Source organism: Pristiophorus japonicus, chromosome 11, assembly GCF_044704955.1.
Source record: "Pristiophorus japonicus isolate sPriJap1 chromosome 11, sPriJap1.hap1, whole genome shotgun sequence".
Taxonomy (NCBI): domain Eukaryota; kingdom Metazoa; phylum Chordata; class Chondrichthyes; family Pristiophoridae; genus Pristiophorus; species Pristiophorus japonicus.
In genome coordinates this window covers 86,380,602-86,399,653 of record NC_091987.1, presented here as the reverse complement: position 1 = coordinate 86,399,653, position 19,052 = coordinate 86,380,602, and the positions used below count along the sequence as shown (strand labels likewise).

At 42.9% G+C, this 19,052-nt stretch overlaps 1 protein-coding gene across 5 annotated transcripts in view; it reads right to left on the bottom strand.

Annotated features, from left to right (window-relative positions):
• The window catches only part of LOC139276145 (sentrin-specific protease 7), a 142,324-nt gene that overhangs the window by 33,144 nt on the left and 90,128 nt on the right, over positions 1-19,052 (bottom strand). For all 5 annotated transcript variants that reach the window (XM_070893672.1, XM_070893674.1, XM_070893675.1 and 2 more), the window contains 6 exons: positions 18,215-18,375; positions 16,000-16,155; positions 12,058-12,091; positions 10,837-11,016; positions 9,314-9,573; positions 2,610-2,749 (listed from right to left, as the gene is read on the bottom strand). In XM_070893672.1, the coding sequence (XP_070749773.1) occupies positions 2,610-2,749; positions 9,314-9,573; positions 10,837-11,016; positions 12,058-12,091; positions 16,000-16,155; positions 18,215-18,375 (931 nt within the window). The remainder of the gene's footprint in view (positions 1-2,609; positions 2,750-9,313; positions 9,574-10,836; positions 11,017-12,057; positions 12,092-15,999; positions 16,156-18,214; positions 18,376-19,052) is intronic.

The window sequence follows — 19,052 nt, the reverse complement described above, 5'->3', positions numbered from 1 at the left end:
AGAATCCCCCTGAACCATCTTCTCCCTGTGGCTGAGGAGCTCCTCCCGGAGTCACAATGCGAATTCCGTCCACTACAGGGTACAACGAACATGATCTTTACGACGCGACAACTGCAAGAGAAATGCAGGGAACAGCACCAACCCTTGTACATAGCCATCTTTGACCTTACAAAGGCCTTTGACACTGTTAACCGCAAGGGACTATGGAGCGTCCTCCTCCATTTCGGCTGCCCCCAAAAGTTTGTCGCCATCCTCCGCCTGCTCCACGACGACATGCAAGCTGTGATCCTGACCAACAGACCCACCACAGACCCAATTCACGTCCGGACCAGGGTCAAGCAGGGCTGCATCATTGCACCAACCCTTTTCTTGATCTTCCTCGCTACAATGCTCCACCTCACACTCAACAAGCCCCCCGCTGGAGTGGAACTAAACTATAGAACCAGTGGAAATCTGTTCAACCTTCGTCACCTCCAGGCTAGATCCAAGACCGTCCCATCCTCTGTCGTCGAACTACAGTACGTGCATCTGCGCACATTCAGAGGCTGAACTCCAAGCCATCGTCAACATCTTCACCAATGCGTACGAAAGCAGGCAGCGGAAGGAGCGTGCGGCAAACCAGTCCCACCCACCCTTTCCTCCAACGACTGTCTGTCCCACCTGTGATAGATGGTAAATCCCGTGTTCACTCACCTGAGAACTCACTTTTAGAGTAGAAGCAAGTCTTCCTCGATTTCGAGGGACTGCCTATGATGACGACGATTGTCAGCAAAGGCAGACATCGACGACAAGGTTAAACATCGCCTCCAGTGCACCAGTGCAGTCTTCGGTCGCCGGAGGAAGAGCGTGTTCGAAGATCGGGCCCTCAAATCTGGCACCAAGCTTTTTGTCTACAGGGTTATAGTGATATCCGCCCTCCTGAATGGCTGAGTGACGTGGATCATATACAGTAAACACCTCAAATCGCTGCAGAAATACCACCAATGATGTCTCCGCAGGATCCTGCAAATCCTCCGGGAGGATAGACGCACCAACATCAGTGTTCTTGATCAGGCCAACATCCCCAGCATCAAAGCACTGACCACACTCGACCAGCTCCATTGGGCGGGCCACATCGTTCGCATGTCCGAAACGAGACTCCCAAAGCAAGCGCTCTAGTCGGAACTCCTACATGGTAAGCGAGCCCCAGGTGGGCAAAGAAAACGTTTCAAGGACACCCTCAAAGCCTCCTTGATAAAGTGCAACATCCCCACCGACACCTGGGAGTTCCTGGCCAAAGACCGACCTAAGTGGAGGAAGAGCATCCGGGAGGGCGCTGAGCACCGAGTATCGTTGCCGAGAGCATACAGAAACCAAGCACAGACAGCGGAAGGAGCGTTCCAGCAAACCAGACACCCCACTCACCTGTCCCACCTATGACAGAGACTGTAATTCCCGTATTGGACTGTATAGTCACCTGAGAATTCATTTTTAGAGCGGAAGCAAGTCTTCCTTGATTTTAAGGACTGCCTATGATGATGAGCTGCTTGTTATCAGCTATTTATGTTCAAAGCTGTTCATTCAGCTTAGCTGTGCAAACTAATTATTTCATAATCATTTCATTCCATTATCAGACTAATATACCATGGAATGAATCATTAAATTCCCAAAGCTATTCTCACACGCTGGTTAACTTGCACATTTTAGCAAGCAGTTTCGTTAAATAAAGTCAAAATCCTAACGTAACAATATAATATGATTATTAGCAGTAATGGAAGAAACATAGGTGTTGGGCCTTAGTTAGCCAAACTAAAGATACAATCAGTCAGTAACCTTCCTGGCACACAAACAGCAGACAGCTAGCCTGTCATATGTGCCTGCCACTGTGTGAAATGTTATAACATCAGCAGGGAACCAAAAACATAGGGAAATTCTAAACATCTATCCAGCTATTCTAATACCAGGCTGAAGATTCTTTATCTCAAGCTCTAAATACAATCAGCTAAACACAGTATTATTCACATCACAATTTCATTAGCATAACCATATATATATATATTTTGGTACCCCTGATTTCTAACAAATGAAGCAAGCCTTATTCCATGAGTAAGGAATACTTTGTGATTGAGAGGGATAGATTACATTGATTATAAAGGTTTCATTTATGGGTATTAATCCCAGCATCTAGGTACTTGTTTGATTTATATATCAGAAAAATCTGGTGGAAGAAAGAAGTTACATTTTTTCCCAAATGTTACTGAAACAGGTAACCCTAACTCAGCTGTATTAAACACCTCTGCTCCGTGATGCTCAAATCCAAACTTGCATTCCCTGCTTCTTTGCCATTAAGCCAATACCCGGCAAGTACCCACAGGGATGAACAGAGGCCAGATTACAAAGCCAAATTTATCAATGCCTTGGAGCAGACCTACAAAAATAGTACATTTTTAGCCATGGCCCTACACAAACAAACACTTATCAGCACAAGCCTAAGCCTATTTTTTTCAGGTGCAGCAGAAGAGCGAGTGCGACACACAATTATTATATTGTATCTATATATTTATACACACACACAGTTATATCTATACATTTATATTCTCACGCACTTTTATACACAACAATAAACTTACTTCTGAACTGGTCCAGTGTGCCTAAATACATGCTTCTGCTTCTCTTGCTTTGAAGCAATTGAAACCACGTACTGGTCCTTTTTCCGGATGTGACACAGTGTGTAATTATTTGGCTTCAGTGAACTGGGGGCATTTTCTTCCTATATAAGTGAAAGCAGAAACAGAAATCTGCAAAAACTGAATGCTTTATATTATACAAGAGTGATTCAGTATTACAGGTTCCTTGCCAAGGCTATTAATTTACTATGATGTCTTTCATAATATATGTTTCTAAAATGGCCTCAAAATGTGTTTTTCTGAATAGAAAACATGAAGTTGACTGCACTGCTCTCCCATACACATGCAAATGGCAATTTCAACTTTACTTCAGCACAAGTACCAGATGAATATGTTCAGGTCTGGATTGCAATGGACACTATAATCAAACTTACAAATTCAATATTCTAGTTGTTTTGAAGTTCAACAGTAAATATATTTCAAATTTATTTGTAATCAAGCCATATTGCAGCTCATAATTTGCAGTTAGCGGCGAAGAAAAATCTGGCAGATGGAGTATAATGTAGGAAAATGTGAGGTTGTCCACTTTGATAGGAAAAATAAAAAAGCAAATTACTATTTAAATGGGGAGAGATTACAAAATGCTACAGGACAGAGGGATCTGAGGGTTCTTGTACATGAAACACAAAAGGTTAGCATGCAGGTACAGCAAGTAATCAGGAAGGCAAATGGAATGTTGGCCTTTATTGCAAGGGGGATGGAGTATAAAAGCAGGGAAGTCCTGCTCCAATTGTACAGGGCGTTGGTAAGACCACACCTAGAGTACTGCATACAGTTTCGGTCTTCTTATCTGAGGAAGGATACACTTGCATTGGAGGCAGTTCAGAGAAGGTTCATGAGGTTGATTCCTGAGATGAAAGGGTTATCTTAAGAAAGATTGAGCAGGTTGGGCCTATACTCATTAGAGTTTAGAAGAATGGGAGGTGACCTTATTGACAAGGTAGATGCAGAGAGGATGTTTCCACTCATCAGGGAATCTAGAACTAGGGGGCATAGTTTCAGAATAAGGGGTTGCCCATTTAAGACAGAAATGAGGAGGAATTTCTTCTCTCAGAGGGTCATGAATCTTTGTAATTCTCTACCCCAGGGAATTATGGAGGCTGGGTCATTGAATATATTTAAGGTGGAGATAGACAGATTTTTGAATGATAGGGGAGTCAAGGATTATGGGGAGCGGCTGGGTAAGTGGAGTTGAGACCAAGATCAGATCAACCATGATCTTATTGAGGGTGCGGAGCAACCCGAGGGGCCAAATGGCCTAATCCTGCTTGTATTTCTTATGAAGCAAAGGCATTGGCGCGAGCCCCGAGAGAAGTTTGGCTTTTCCGACGGAGTTGAGATCATAGAAACATAGAAAATAGGTGCAGGAGCAGGCCATTCAGCCCTTCTAGCCTGCACCGCCATTCAATGAGTTCATGGCTGAACATGAAACTTCAGTACCCACTTCCTGCTTTCATGCCATACCCCTTGATCCCCCGAGTAGTAAGGACTTCATCTAACTCCCTTTTGAATATATTTAGTGAATTGGCCTCAACTACTTTCTGTGGTAGAGAATTCCACAGGTTCACCACTCTCTGGGTGAAGAAGTTTCTCCTCATCTCGGTCCTAAATGGCTTACCCCTTATCCTTAGACTGTGTCCCCTGGTTCTGGACTTCCCCAACATTGGGAACATTCTTCCTGCATCCAACCTGTCCAAACCCGTCAGAATTTTAAACGTTTCTATGAGGTCCCCTCTCACTCTTCTGAACTCCAGTGAATACAAGCCCAGTTGATCCAGTCTTTCTTGATAGGTCAGTCCCACCATCCCAGGAATCAGTCTGGTGAATCTTCGCTGCACTCCCTCAATAGCAAGAATGTCCTTCCTCAAGTTAGGAGACCAAAACTGTACACAATACTCCAGGTGTGGCCTCACCAAGGCCCTGTACAACTGTAGCAACACCTCCCTGCCCCTGTACTCAAATCAGATCAGTGCAAGTTAACGAGGAATCCCTAATGTGATGTCAACAAGCTGTCTAAACAGCCAATCAAAATGCAGAAATCTCACAGACCGGGAACCAGGAAGTCAATAAGCTCCTTTAATCCCCAACACTGCACAAGGTAGAAAAAGCCGCAAGACAGCTAACAAAACAAGGCTAAGGGAGCGAATGGAATTCCTGCTGAGGCACTGAAGTATGGCAGAGAGGCACTGTTGGCGCGAATACATGACCTCATCTCTCTCATCTGGAGGGAGGAGAGCATGCTGGGAGATCTCAAGCAATGCAGTGATCGTGACCATCTTTAAAAAAGGGGACAAGTCCGACTGCGGCAACGACAGAGAAATCTCCCTGCTATCAGCCACTGGGAAAGGCGTCGCTAGAGTCCTCCTCAACCATCTTCTCCCTTTGGCCTAGAAGCTCCTCCTGGAGTCGCAGTGCGGATTTTGCCCCCTACGGCGCACAACAGACATGGTTTTTGCAGCGTAACACTGCAGGAAAAATGCTGGGAACAGCACCAGCCCTTATACATGACCTTCTTCGACCTTACAAAGACCTCTGACACTGTCAACTGCGAGAGTCTATGGAGCGTCCTCCTCCATTTCGGATGCCCCCAAAAGTACGTCACCATCCTCCGTCTGCTCCACCATGACATGCAGGCCGTGATCCTTACCAACAGATCCATCACAGACCTAATCCGCGTCTGGACCAGGGTCAAGCAGAGTTGCGTCATCGCCCCAACCCTCTTCTCAATCTCCCTCGCTGCCATGCTCCACCTCACAGTCGACAAGTTCCCCGCTGGAGTGGAACTAAGCCAGTGGGAACCTGTTCAACCTTCACCTCACCGTCCAAGACCACCCCAACCTCTGTGGTCGAGCTACAGTACGCGGACAACGCCCACGTCTGCGCACATACAGAGGCTGAACTTCAGGACATAGTCGATGTATTTACTGAGGCGTACGAAAGCATGGGCCTTACGCTAAATATCAGTAAGACAAAGGTCCTCCACCAGCCTGTCCTCGCCGCACAGCACTGCCGCCCCCAGTCATCAAGATTCATGGCGAGGCCCCGGACAACGTGGACCACTTCCCTTATCTCGGGAGCCTCCTATCAACAAGAGCAGGCATTGACAACGAAATCCAACACCGCCTCCAGTGCGCCAGTGCAGCCTTCGGCCGCCTGAGGAAAAGAGTGTTTGAAGACCAGGCCCTCAAATCTGTCACCAAGCTCATGGTCTACAGGGCTGTCGTAATACCCGCCCTCCTGTTTGACTCAGAAACATGGACCAAGTACAGTAGACTCCTCAAGTTGCTGGAATAATACCACCAAAAATGTCTCCGCAAGATCCTACAAATCCCCTGGAAGGACAGACGCACCAACGTTAGCGTCCTTGACCAGGCCAATATCACCAGCATAGAAGCAATGACCACACTTGATCAGTTCCGCTGGGCAGGCCACATAGTTCGCATGCCAGACACGAGACTCCCAAAGCAAGTGCTCTACTCAGAACTCTTTCATGGCAAACGAGCCAAAGGTGGGCAGCGGAAACGTTACAAGGACACCCTCAAAGCCTCCTTGATAAAGTGCAACATCCCCACTGACACGTGGGAGTCCCTGACCAAAGACCGTCCTAAGTGGAGGAAGTGCATCCGGGAGGGCACTGAGCACCTCAAGTCTCGTCGCCGAGAGCATACAGAAATCAAGCGCAGGCGTCGGAAAGAGTATGCGGCAAACCAGTCCCACCCACCCCTTTCCCTTAATGACTATCTGTCCCACCTGCGACAGAGACTGTGGTTCTCATATTGGACTGTTCAGCCACCTAAGAACTCATGTTAAGAGTGGAAGCAAGTCTTCCTCGATTCCGAGGGACTGCCTATGATGATGATTAGTTCTAACTTTTAAAAAATGTTGAGCAAAACAAAGATTGGAGCTCTCATATGGGGAAAAAGTCAACCTGAAATAAAGATGAACAAACTTTAAAAAAAAATAATTTTGATAGTTAAATTTGACACTCCACAAAATTAAAAGTTTTTCAGGGACACAGCGTCTGTTTAGCAGTCAATATGCTCTTAAAACCCTAGTTACACCTAATCCAAAAGGTCAAACTTTTAATGGAGTATTTAACAGCGATATTACCGCAGAAAAGTCCAAGTTTTCGTCAGTTTCCCTGATTACCGTCTAAGGAAAAGAGTGTTCGAAGATCAGGCCCTCAAATCTGCCACCAAGCTCATGGTCTACAGGGTTGTTGTGACACCCGTCCTCCTGTATGGCTCAGAGACGTAGACCATATACAGTCGACACCTCATATCGCTGGAGAAATACTACCAACGATGTCTCCGCAAGATCCTGCAAATCCCCTGGGAGGACAGACGCACCAACGTTAGCGTCCTCGATCAGGCCAACATCCCAGCATCGAGGCACTGACCACACGACCAGCTCCGCTGGGTGGGCTACATTGTTCGCATGCCTGACACAAGACTCCCAAAGCAAGCGCTTTACTTGGAACTCCTACACGGCCAGCGAGCCCAAGGTGGGCAGAGGAAACGTTTCAAGGAAACCCTCAATAAAATGCAACATTCCCACCGACATCTGGGAGTCCCTGGCCAAAGATCGCCCTAAGTGGAGAAAGTGCATCTGGGAGGGCGCTAAGCACCTCGAGTCTCATCGCCGAGAGCATGCAGAAACCAAGTGCAGGCAGCGGAAGGAGCATGCGGCAAACCAGTCCCAGCTACCCTTTCCTTCAATGACTGTCTATCCCACCTGTGACTGAGATTGTATTTCCCGTATTGGACTGTTCAGTCACTTAAGAACTCATTTTTAAAGTGGAAGCAAGTCTTCCTCAATTTCAAGGGACTGCCTATGATGATGATGATTACACAGATTGCCAGCAATGGAGGAGGGGGTCACAGTGCAGCCAGTGTCGGAGCAGTGAATGCGTGACCACAACTTCAGGATTTCCGTATTAGGATACACATGCGCTAAATCCTCACGTTGCGGTCAGATACAAAGGGATAATAACAGCAAATGATGTTTGTTCGCTGTTATTAACCACTGCAAATTATTGAATAATCAAAATTTTTTGAGAGGAAAATCTGAGAAAAGGGAGGAATATTACTGATGAGGTTCAGATCATTCTTCAACTTTGGATACCAACAGTAAGCATTCCCAGTTCAACTAATGCGGAAATCCTGAAGTTGTGGTCAGTCATTCACTGATCCAACACTAGCTACGCTGTGACCATCCACCCCTGCCATAGCCGGCAATACAGCTAATACTATAGCTATGTTCTATTCTCCTTAGCTCAGTGTTCTTTAACAGACAAACGTAAATACGACTCCCTCCTTCACAAGGGTTACATTTCTGCTTCAACACTAATTATCCTTTAGTCCTTGAGCGTGACTATCAAATTAATTCCAGCAACAACTGATTTATCAACAATTTTTAACAGTCTTGTGGTTGCCTGGAACCTAGATGTGCATGCATAAGTCACGTATTACCCAATCTCTTATACAGATGCAGCAACTAAAATCCGAAACCCTCTGGACTGAGGCCATACCGGACTTCGTGTTTTTCCAGACTTTCAAACGAGGTTCGGGTATTTCCGGATTTCGGAATGCCAGAGGCGCATCCCGAGTCTGGAAATGCCTGGGCCCAGATTCCGATATTTCCGGTTTTTGGATGTCATTTTGAAGTTCTTCTCTTCGCAGGTCTGGTAGTCCTCGCTTCTTCGCAACACATCGCAAGTCTCCCTCTCTTGTTTTTGTACCTGAATGTTTTGGAAGGTAATCTGATGCCCTGTACACCTGTACCTCTACAAGCCGAAGGAGACTTCCGAGCGGAGTTTCGTTGGTTCTGGCCGAAAGTGACTTGCGCGCGGAGCTTGGTTGGTTCTAGCCGAAGGGACGTGTGTGCTGTGCAGAATTGATTCTGGCTGGGGACTTGCACGTGGAGCTTGGTTGGTTCTGGCCAAAGGGACTTGCGTGCAGACCCAGGAGCAGAGGTGCAGTGACTGTGAAGACCTGGCCTGGAACATGTGGGGTTGGAGTTTTTATTCTTGCACTTTTTTTTTATTTGGATTTAATTTTTTGACTTTTCCCTGGGCCCGGCTGGCAGCGATAACGGTTTGGTAGGGTGTCCAGATTCCGGAACATTCCGAATTCTAGAATTCCGGATTTTTGATGCTGTACCTGTACTACAGTTGTACAATTTTGTGGGAAACATAGTGAAATTTCAATCTAAATTAACATTGGAAGACATTCTATTGTTCCTTCTTGTATACTAACCCTCCCCTATTGATCAAAAGTCGATTAAATATCTAATTCACCTCACTTTTCCCACCAAGAAAAAGCTGCTAAGTTTTACTAATCCATTTAATACTCAGTTCCTTTTAAATGAGCTACATTTTTCTAGTTGTGCATATTATGCAGCAAAGTTATATCCTTTAGCAGATAAGTATTTCTATTGTATAAACTATTGTATTTTTTAAAACACGGAATATGAACTATACACATTAAGGCAAAAGAATGTAATTAAATTAAAAACAAAAGTCAAATTAAAATCAAACAAAGCTTTGGAAAGTTGAAAGTGGGTTTACTCGTGTTTCAGAGGAACCTAGTTTTTTTTTTAAATAAATGCAATAATTGCCATGGATCCACCTTAATCTGCAAAGTCACCTGAGACAATGGAGGCTCCTGTGATAATGTAGCCATATCCACTTGTTGCTGTAAGGTTTTGCAGCAGGACGACAAGAAGGAGCTCTGCTCTGAACCAAACTTAGCCAGTAACTGACAAGTCTCTTCCAATGGCATAATTTCACATAAGTCTGCAATTCCATTCCTTGCACCTACAGCAGTCATAATTTTCTTCAATATGGTTGTTTCTGTTGCTTGTAAAGGTTTGAAAAGTTGAATGAAGATAAATTCATTGCACTTATCTGCAAAGAAAAACAGCTGCAGTGAAATACAGAAATAAAGTTTCACAAAAAAAAAATGAAATTAGACTCCCTATTTAGTTCACTACTTTTCAAATGTGGGTCAAGTACAACCAAACAAAGGACCTTGAATACAGCATCAGATATACAAGCTGTTGCAATTTGTTTTTTTAAAGTCAAGATTTATCCCAAATGTTTCCAGAATCAACTTTTGGAACTAGGGCCTCGATATTAATTTCAGGCTGGTGTGGGCAGGTGGGAGAGAGAGGTCAAAACTCTCATGCTGCCCCACAAAGCAGACTTGGGTGTGAGACATTATGGACTATGATGACATTATGTATGGCTTCTTTTATAATTCTATTATCTATGGGTTTCTTTTATAATTCGACAATCAACTAACATACTTAAGATTTAATGTCAACTTTTGTATTTTTCTTTGTTAACACCCTAAAGTTGTCTTTCAGTTAGATGTGGTTTTGATTTATATATGGCTAATAACGACATGGCATAAAAACATGTCTGCGGCAAAAGACTTTAACCACAATCCAGGTAGCTAGGCGGTTTTCTTTGAATACTTACGTAACTGATATAAAAATAACGAACAAACCCTGGTCACTGGCAGATAGCCAAGCTATAGCAACGGTTAAAGGGACCGCAAGATAAGGGAAGTTGGAAGAATTGAAAAAAACAGGATATCCTGCAAGAAACTGTAGGGCCTGATTTGGGGGGGGGGGGGGGGGCGATAGGAGAATACGTGCAAAGAAGAATAGGTGAAATGGAGACCATAGTGGCAACCATAAGTGGTTGAATAAGGTCAGGAGATCAAGAAAAGGATGATAAAAAGTGGGTTTTTGAGTTTCGGCATGGAGGAAGAACACCCTGAATCGACTGTAGCCTGCACGACGGCCACATGCTGATTTTGGCCCAACATTTTCCCGGCGAGGAGGAGAGGAGAGCGAGGCGACACACGCTAACGCTAACGCTGTCGAGTGATCGGGTGGTAATATAATCTGTAAACTACTGTTGAGATACTGTTATCGTGTTGATCTCTGCTGTGTGACAAATAAAAGACTAATTTGTAACTTATTGGCGTCAGGTCCGAATCTATTGCAAACTCGGATAGAAGGCTGCGTACCTGTCCATCAAAACATGAATGTAAGTGAGAATGCATCTCCTAAAGTAAGGTTGCACACTCAGAGGGGGAAACAACTGCTATAAAATAGCTTAAAGAAATGGATCACAAAAGGATGAAAAACACACACTTACATTCATGTTTAGAAGGACAGGTTTGTAATTGTTCGTTGACTTCATCTACGTAATCCGCTGCAAGCCATAGGAAAATGACTGAGTGACTCTCAAAGACTGTGTCAGGTAGTCTCTCCCATAGGCTGTATTTCTTTAAGTGAGAGGTATCCAGTAGTAATGAATAGTTTATACCAGAGAAATCTGTAAAAAAAAAACAGGCAATACAAGTTTAATACTATGATAAATTAAGATACTAACATTACATCATTATTGGAGTGGACTCTGGCATTCCTCAAGTTAATTATTTTTTAATATAAGGATGCCATTACAATCCTATGTGATAAAGTGGTTTTTGAAATAAGTTTACTTCTTAATAATATTCTCCCTTACCGATGAATCCTTGATAGGGCTAAGGTTCAAAGTGACTCTTTTGTATCTTGCCAATAAGTCATAATTCATAAGTGACAAATGTCAACAGCTTAACAGCTTATTCAACCCAGAAAGGGGTGTGGTGCAAGAGCCTGATCCTGTCCTCACCCAACATCCACACATTCAGGGGTTGCTAGACTGCAATCAGGAGCAGCAGTGCTGGCCGCTAATCCCCTTCCTAATTTAAGGAGTACTGAGGCCAAATGTAGTGCCCCTATAGCCACACTGGCTGAGATCAGCTGATTAACAGAACCAGGATTAAGCCTGGCACTTTCCTGGTCTGTGGGGCTCAGCTATTCATTGGAGAAAAATCAGAGACATTGAGGAGTAAGGATAGCCTTTTAAAAATAAAGCACTGATCAACAACAATGCAAAATTCAATTAAGATGTATTGACAGTGGGCTTCACTCCTGTAATTAGCAATTTCAAACATACTTGCATATATATATTTTTTTTAAAAGCAAGATTAGGTTTGAAAATAGTAAGAAAAAATAAGTTTGACCAAATAGTTTGTGTTTTCAAAGATGATTAATTTAATATATACACATGTACATATAGTAACAGGCATTACAATTGCCGAGAACTCTGGTTAAATGAACAAAGTTGGTCTTAAAAAAAAATCAAAACACAAGATGATCTTGAATCCAACATCAATAGTAAACTTAAAGCTGTGTTATTTGGGAGTTTTACTGCACCAGTATCCATTTTACTCTAAGCTTACCAAGTGGACAAAGCCCATTTTCCTTTGTTAACATTGAACATCTCATTCATTTCTAATAATAACCAGAAGCACATTTTATTAAATTATTTTACCTGAAAATGATATTGCAATATTGTCACGATCAAACTGCAAGAAAACAAAGTCAAAACTGTTAAAACAATGTCTTTAATTTTTTTTTAAATAGACAAAATAGCATTCATACTGCTATAAAATGAGTTCTACCTGGAATAGACTGCATTGAATTATAAGTGTACATGCATGCCAACCTAAAAAATACACTAGGGCTGATGAACAGCTTCTTAGGGCTCAAGTTTCAGACTCTCGCTAGAACGACGTACATCGGAGAGGCCCGCCTAATTTGTAGAACAAAAATTGCGCCGAATACTTACCTCGCGATTCTCTGATAGCTGTAGCCCATTTCCAGCTCGGCGCTGCGCAGCAGGAGCTGCTGGGGACAGAGCTACAGCCCTTCGCCGAAAACAGTGCCGGCAGCTGCACGCGTGCACAGTAGCTCCCGGCCCTCCCAGCGTGTCCTGTCTCCGGGCGACGAACCTATCCCCGGCCGAAGGAATCTCGCCCCTATCCCTGGCCGAGTGGCCTGACAACGCTTACCTCGTTGTTGGCGGGGTTCGCCTGCCCGGCCTCTCGCTGGGAGCGGGCCCAGCCCAAAGAGTCGCCGGCGGCCCGGCATCTGCTGCGTGCGGGCCCCGCCCGAAGTCCTCGGCGGGGCCCGTTCAGCTTCCCCTCGTTCATCATCTTCTCCCCCCCACTCTCTTCTCTGCTACCCCCCCCCCCCTCCCCCCGGGCCTCTCTTCTCATCTCTTCCCTTCCCTCCCCTCCCCACCCCCCCCGCCCCGCCCTCTCTTCTCTTCCCTTCCCCCCTGCCCCCTCTTCTTTTTCTCCCCTGCCCCCCCCAGTCTCTCTTCTCTTCCCTTCCCCCCCGCCCCCTGGCCTCTCTTCTCCCTCCCCCTCCCCGGTGCTGCAGTAGGGGAGTAGAAATATTTTTTTATTTATTGAGTGATTTTTTTTATTTAAAAAAAAAATTTTCATTGATTTATTGGTTGATTTATTTATCATTTATTATTGATGATGGCTCTTTATTTGCAAAAGTGAAGTGTTTAATGTTTGTAAACCCCCCTTCCCCCGCCCCCCCCCCCCCCATCTCTCGATCTCTACGCCTGATTTATAAGTGTAGGCAAGGTTTTTCAAAAATCGACACTTATTCCATTCTAAGTTAGTTTGGAGTAAGTTTTTGCTGCCTAAACTTGCAAAACAGGCGTAAGTGGCTGGACACGCCCCCTTTTGAAAAAAAAATCTGTTCTAAAAATGAAACTGTTCTAACTGACTAGAACTGGAGTAAACTAAATGCCGAGAATTGCAATTTCTAAGATGCTCCATTCTAAACTAGTTGCTCCAAAAAATAGGAGCAACTCAGGCCGAAACTTGAGCCCAATAATAGGCCCCCTCAAAAAACTGCCCTGTAACAATGGTCACAACATTACAGTGAGTTAAATTCTGTTTTTATTACATGGGTTTCAGCCAGTATTTTGGGCTTCACATTTCACAATTCCATCCAATTTACTGTGAAAACCAAAACCTTGCCTGTGACAAATTGAAACAAGTAATTATACCGAGAATGTATGGAACTTGAGCTGGTCATAACTTAAATTGCAGCTTACCCAATATTCTGTTAGTTGTAGCACAGGGGAAGAACAGTGTACAAAAATGCATTTTTTTAAAAATAGAACAGATTTAGAAATTGTTGAAGCAAGCCATGAGCACTAAAAAGAGACAAGATTAATTTTCTATGGGGATTTGGGGAAAGTTTCCTTCTTCCACAAAATTTTTTATTAAAGACACCTTTTGAGCATTTTCCAGCAATTTGGAGTCTACTGCAATTCTGCCTTTAAAACCAAAAATTGTTTCTTCTGAAGGGTTACAAGTAAATTAAATATTTAGTTACTACAATTAGCTCAATTTTTGTACCATTGAAAGCTAATACATAGTCAATAGAACGCAGCAGATTGACAATATAAATAATCTCACCCGCAGGCTGGAGAAAGCTATTCCGTTGCATGCCAATGTGCTCTGAACCATGAAAGAGAACTGTTTGGACACACCTTACATGCCACATTGAATTAGTGGAATTCTGGAGGAATAAGAGGACTGCAAGAAGATGCGGATGGAAGCTAGAGTTTAGGATCATGTTAGTTAAGTGGAGTATGTGGTGAAAAGTGGAATGGATAGAATGGGGCTACACAGAAGGCCAGAGTCAGGGGACCATAGAATGCAGGAGGACAGACAAGGCTGAAAAAGGTTGCAGAGATAATTTGGAAGGAGGCTGTGGAGGTGAAGACAAGAATTTTAAGTTTGATCCTTTGGGGGATTAGAAGCCAATGTAGGTCCGTAAGGATGGAAACAATAGGCAAGCGGGGCAGGAGACAGCATGCCGATGAGGAAGAGAATGGAGCCAAAGGATAGATCTTTGGGGATACGGAGGTGACTGTGTAAGTGCTGGAGGTAAAGGCTGTTCTGTACAAGTAGAATGGAACCATGCAAGAGAGGAGAGTCATTGAAGGAGGATAGAATGATTGACCATGTTAAATGCTGCTGAGGGATCAAGGAGGATGAGGAAGGATAAAGCACCATGGTCAGTTACATAGGGTAAGTTACTTTGGTGACATGAACCAAGCCAGGCTCAGTGCTGGGTCAGGGCAAAAACTGGACTGAACAGAGAGCTGAGAGAGAAGCAAGAACCCTGACGTTATTAGTTGGAGGAGGAGCATGGACTTTGACGACGGGAGTGGCAGTTACAAAAGTGCAAAAGGCTCACAACTGGCCTAATCGATCATGTACCGCCAGGTCTGGCTTTACTTTCTCAAACATTTTTTCCCAACAATCTTCTTTTCTCAACCTCCTACTACTCCAGGATCCTCCTGAATGATAAAAAATAATCCCAAACAACTCAGCATAAACTGCCTCCCTCATCCCTCCACTATCCCCACTTCTTGATGGACTTAACTCCATTCATAAAAGACTGACATTTCAAACTGTGTGTCATTACCCTTTTCCTTACACAAAACCTATTCACCACTCTGATAATATTGGGCTTTCTCCAATCTCACATTTCTCTCTATGGCCTAATGAATCATCATCACCCAACTCAATTACTTCCTTTTCCAGCACTCCCTGTTTGAATCTGGTTTCCATCCCATTTGCAGCACCAAGATCACCCTGGTCAAATTCAACACCACCACTCTCCGTGGCTGACTGGACAGAACTGTAAAGGTACAGAATGTATTTCTCTGGCACATGCTTCTCCACCTTTAACTCTTTAAAAAGTTTGCATGTAATGGAATTATGGAGGATGGGAGCAGAAAGGAAGACCAATCTAACCGTAACAAAGCAACAGAAAATACCTTAAAGAAGGAGACACCAGAAAAATATACTAACCGGCATATTCTAGAATATACTGTTTAAATAAATGACAAGTCGCAAGATATGAATTGTGTTATTAATAATGTGATTCAGAATCTCTCTATGCTGAAAGTATGAAGAAAGATTGTTAACATCTTAAAAGACAGCTTCTACACTAGATAGATAATGATAGTGGATTAGTTTAATCCAGATCTGCACTTTAGTGGTTTTGTTTCTCCAGCAAATCCAGTACTGGTGCACTTTTGATCTCATTTGTGTATAATCCAGTACACCACAGTTACCTGGGAGCAGCTACAAAGAGGAGTAAATTGATTATGAACAATACTTCGGGGCTTAAAATCCTGACCTGTGAAAATGAGTAAACTGCAATGTAATGTGCTTCAAGATTTATGCCACTGGTGCAAACTCCAATAAAGTTTCTCACTGTGGGCCTCCAGTGGCAGTAAAAAGCATATCAACAATTCTAAGTAGATCTTCAGTCCACATATGAAATGCAACGGACAATGCAGGGCCCAGAGAACAATATGCCTATTTCTCCCTCTCCTCCAACATTGGTCATGAACAATTAAAATGCTATCTGTAAAAAAAACACATACCATTACAGAACCTTGTTCATTTCCTTCAATTTCTCCCATATGTAGTGCAGCAAATGTTAGATCCAATGTTGCTTTCATCATCGCACTGTTTTCCAAAGAGTCCATACTTTCTATTGCACCGATTAACTTATTCTTCTCACTTACTTCATAAGCATCCTACATTAGATAAGTGCACATAAAAAATTTTTTTTCAGTTCACTTTTTTGATTTGTTGGACAATCTTGCAACAGTTTTATTCACTACTTAAAACGCTGATTTTTCACTGTCTTTGCCTGGGGTTATTGGGGCGGCAACGGCCTCAAAATGGGACTTTACAACCCTGTTAACACAGGTGATGTGGTTGGCTCCATTTTGAAAGCAGCCTACTGATGTGTGTCCAAAGCTCCAGCCGGTTACAGGCAACAGGCCCCTTTAATACAGATGACATAAATAATACGGATAACATAAATAATACGGATAACATAAATAAATAGGACCCTGATTGCCATTTGTAGTCAGAACTGGTTGAAGTGTGCATGGTGCAGTCGCTAACCAGTTCCATGGTCGCTGGAACTGAAGAGGCTCACCAAAGGCAAGAGTTGAATTATTTTTGTAGTCCCCGGAAGAGGATTAAAATAAAAATCACATTTTAAGAAAGGGAAGAATTAAATATCAGGAATCAAAAATCCTTCTGAATCAGCAATTCTAAATCTACTGCAGCTTATGAAACCTCAAGACATCAGACACGAGCCTTCAGTGTACCAACCCCTCAAACATATACAATTTTTTTTGGAAATCACAGAATTCGCAGTGCATATATTATTTTGTTATATACATATATAGCTTTGTAACTGCAAACAACAGCCTTTAGGTGTAATGAATTGTGCATGGGGGTAAATGCTTGTGCGTGTTTTGCAACATCATATAAAACGCATTGAATAAATCAAGATCCACATCAGAACACGACAATGAACACAGGTACAACCTCTGAAATCTAGAAACCTCGAGACCGAGGCCATTCCGGTTTTCAGGTTTTTCTGGATTTCAGAACAGAAATCTGATGTCCCGACTCCGGAAACCCTTGGCTCCAGGTGCGTGTGGTTCTGGGTAGGAAGGGCCAGGCAAACTCTCATAATATTTTCAATGCGGTCCTTTGCCTGAAAAGTGAGTTAATGACAGGACTTCCATCTGGCACCAAGGGGGCCTTACAGAAGAAGCTGAGGACCAAGAGGACACTGTGGAATGTTTGGATCCGATTCGGTTCGGAACATTATCCGTTGGCAGAGCTCAGTCAGGATCACTAGGTCCAGAATAAGAGGATTGGCCAGCAAGGAATCCTCACAGGTGTTATGGAGGACAATGGTGTTGGTGCCGACTTTTGATTAAAAAAATCTAATAGTTGAATTCCATGAAAGATGTGTGTGTGAAAGAGAGAGGTCCCATACAGCTAGCTCCTTGAATTCCCCCAGTCAACCCCTCACAACAAGTCTCTGCGTAGCTGCAGCATGGACCGACAGAACTCGACGCCTGACGCCGCTGCCAGAGACGTTACATCAGCCGAGACCACGCAGGTCAGTGGAGTCAGTGGCTTTTACTGCACTCATTTGGAAATTATTTATTTAGTGTCTTTTTGTTCATACCCATGTTCATGCTGAGATTTAAAATGCCCAATGTAGTTCATTAACCCTTGGACTGCTTCGGCAAATGTGTTACTGTCCCATAAAAGTGATGGCCGTGAACTGTGAATATAATTGTGGATTATCATTTAGCTTGACTACACATTTCTTTTCAGGTCCTTTGATTGTTTTCTTGAGTTTTTTTCTAATGTTTCAATTAATAACTTTTTTTAATGAAATTAATTTTAGGGTCCAGTATTTTCCCCACTGATTTTCTCCCATTTTTACAGTCATTTGAGCATGAAGTCACATTAAAAAAAAAAGTCCGGTTTTCAGAACATATTTCCGGATTTCAGACAACTCCTCCACCGTGCGATGTCCGGTTTTCGGAACATTCGGTTTTTGGAATTCTGGATTTTGGAGGTTGTACCTGTACCTTAAAATGAATATAATATATAATATATAATTTCTTATATTTCTCAATAAGTTCTAACAAGTTAATAAAGACATGTTTTCAGCAGTATTACTGTACTATTAAAAGGTCTCCGAAGAGAAGACATTTGATTCAATTCCTGAACTTAGTGTACTGTGATATCAGTTATCGTTTCTGTTATACATACCTTCAGATTCTCTGCTGATGCAGTCTCAGTCTCTTTTTTACAGCTCTCAGTTGCCAGCGGCCTACTCCCCAGACGTAAACGCTTAATCCCTGGAGTTAACGTGGTGAAATTTACACTTGATTGTGCTTGATCTGTATCTTCATCATCACTAGAAAGTACAACTGAGATACAACATGAAAACATACATTCAGGCTGATCCATTCTAAAAATTTACAGATGGATTAACATTTTGTTTCTATTGCTGTTCAATATAGATTGGTGATGAGTTCATTAACAGTAAAGGCTTTTCAGATAGAGCAAGGTATACCACAGTTTCGATATTTCTGGGGAAAAAAAAATATCATTGGGTTCCTAATCCATCTTCAGACTTGGAATCCACGCTAGATTTGACTAGCATTGACATTCCTTTAAAAAAAAAATCCACGCTAGATTTGACTAGCATTGACATTCCTTTAAAAAAGAAAATCCACGCTAGATTAAACTAGCATTGACGGGACATTATTCCTGCACTACAGAGTATTTGAGGTTCAGGCATGAGAGAAAGCCCACACTGTATTTGGCACCAAAATCAGGATCTCATGATTTCTAAAATATTGTACAGTGCAATAGCGTATTCATATATACTCCCATTCGCAGCAATTAAGTACTTCTGTATGGAAAAACCATGGATGAGTTTAAAAAAAACAAAACACAAACATTAATAGTACAAAACACACTAGAAATATGGTGCAACAACAAACATTTATAGACCACTCATAGCGAGATGCTTTTTTTCCATTGCCATAATATTTATGGAGTACAAGTTCTTTTTTTCTCCTGCTAAACAGGCATTACTTGC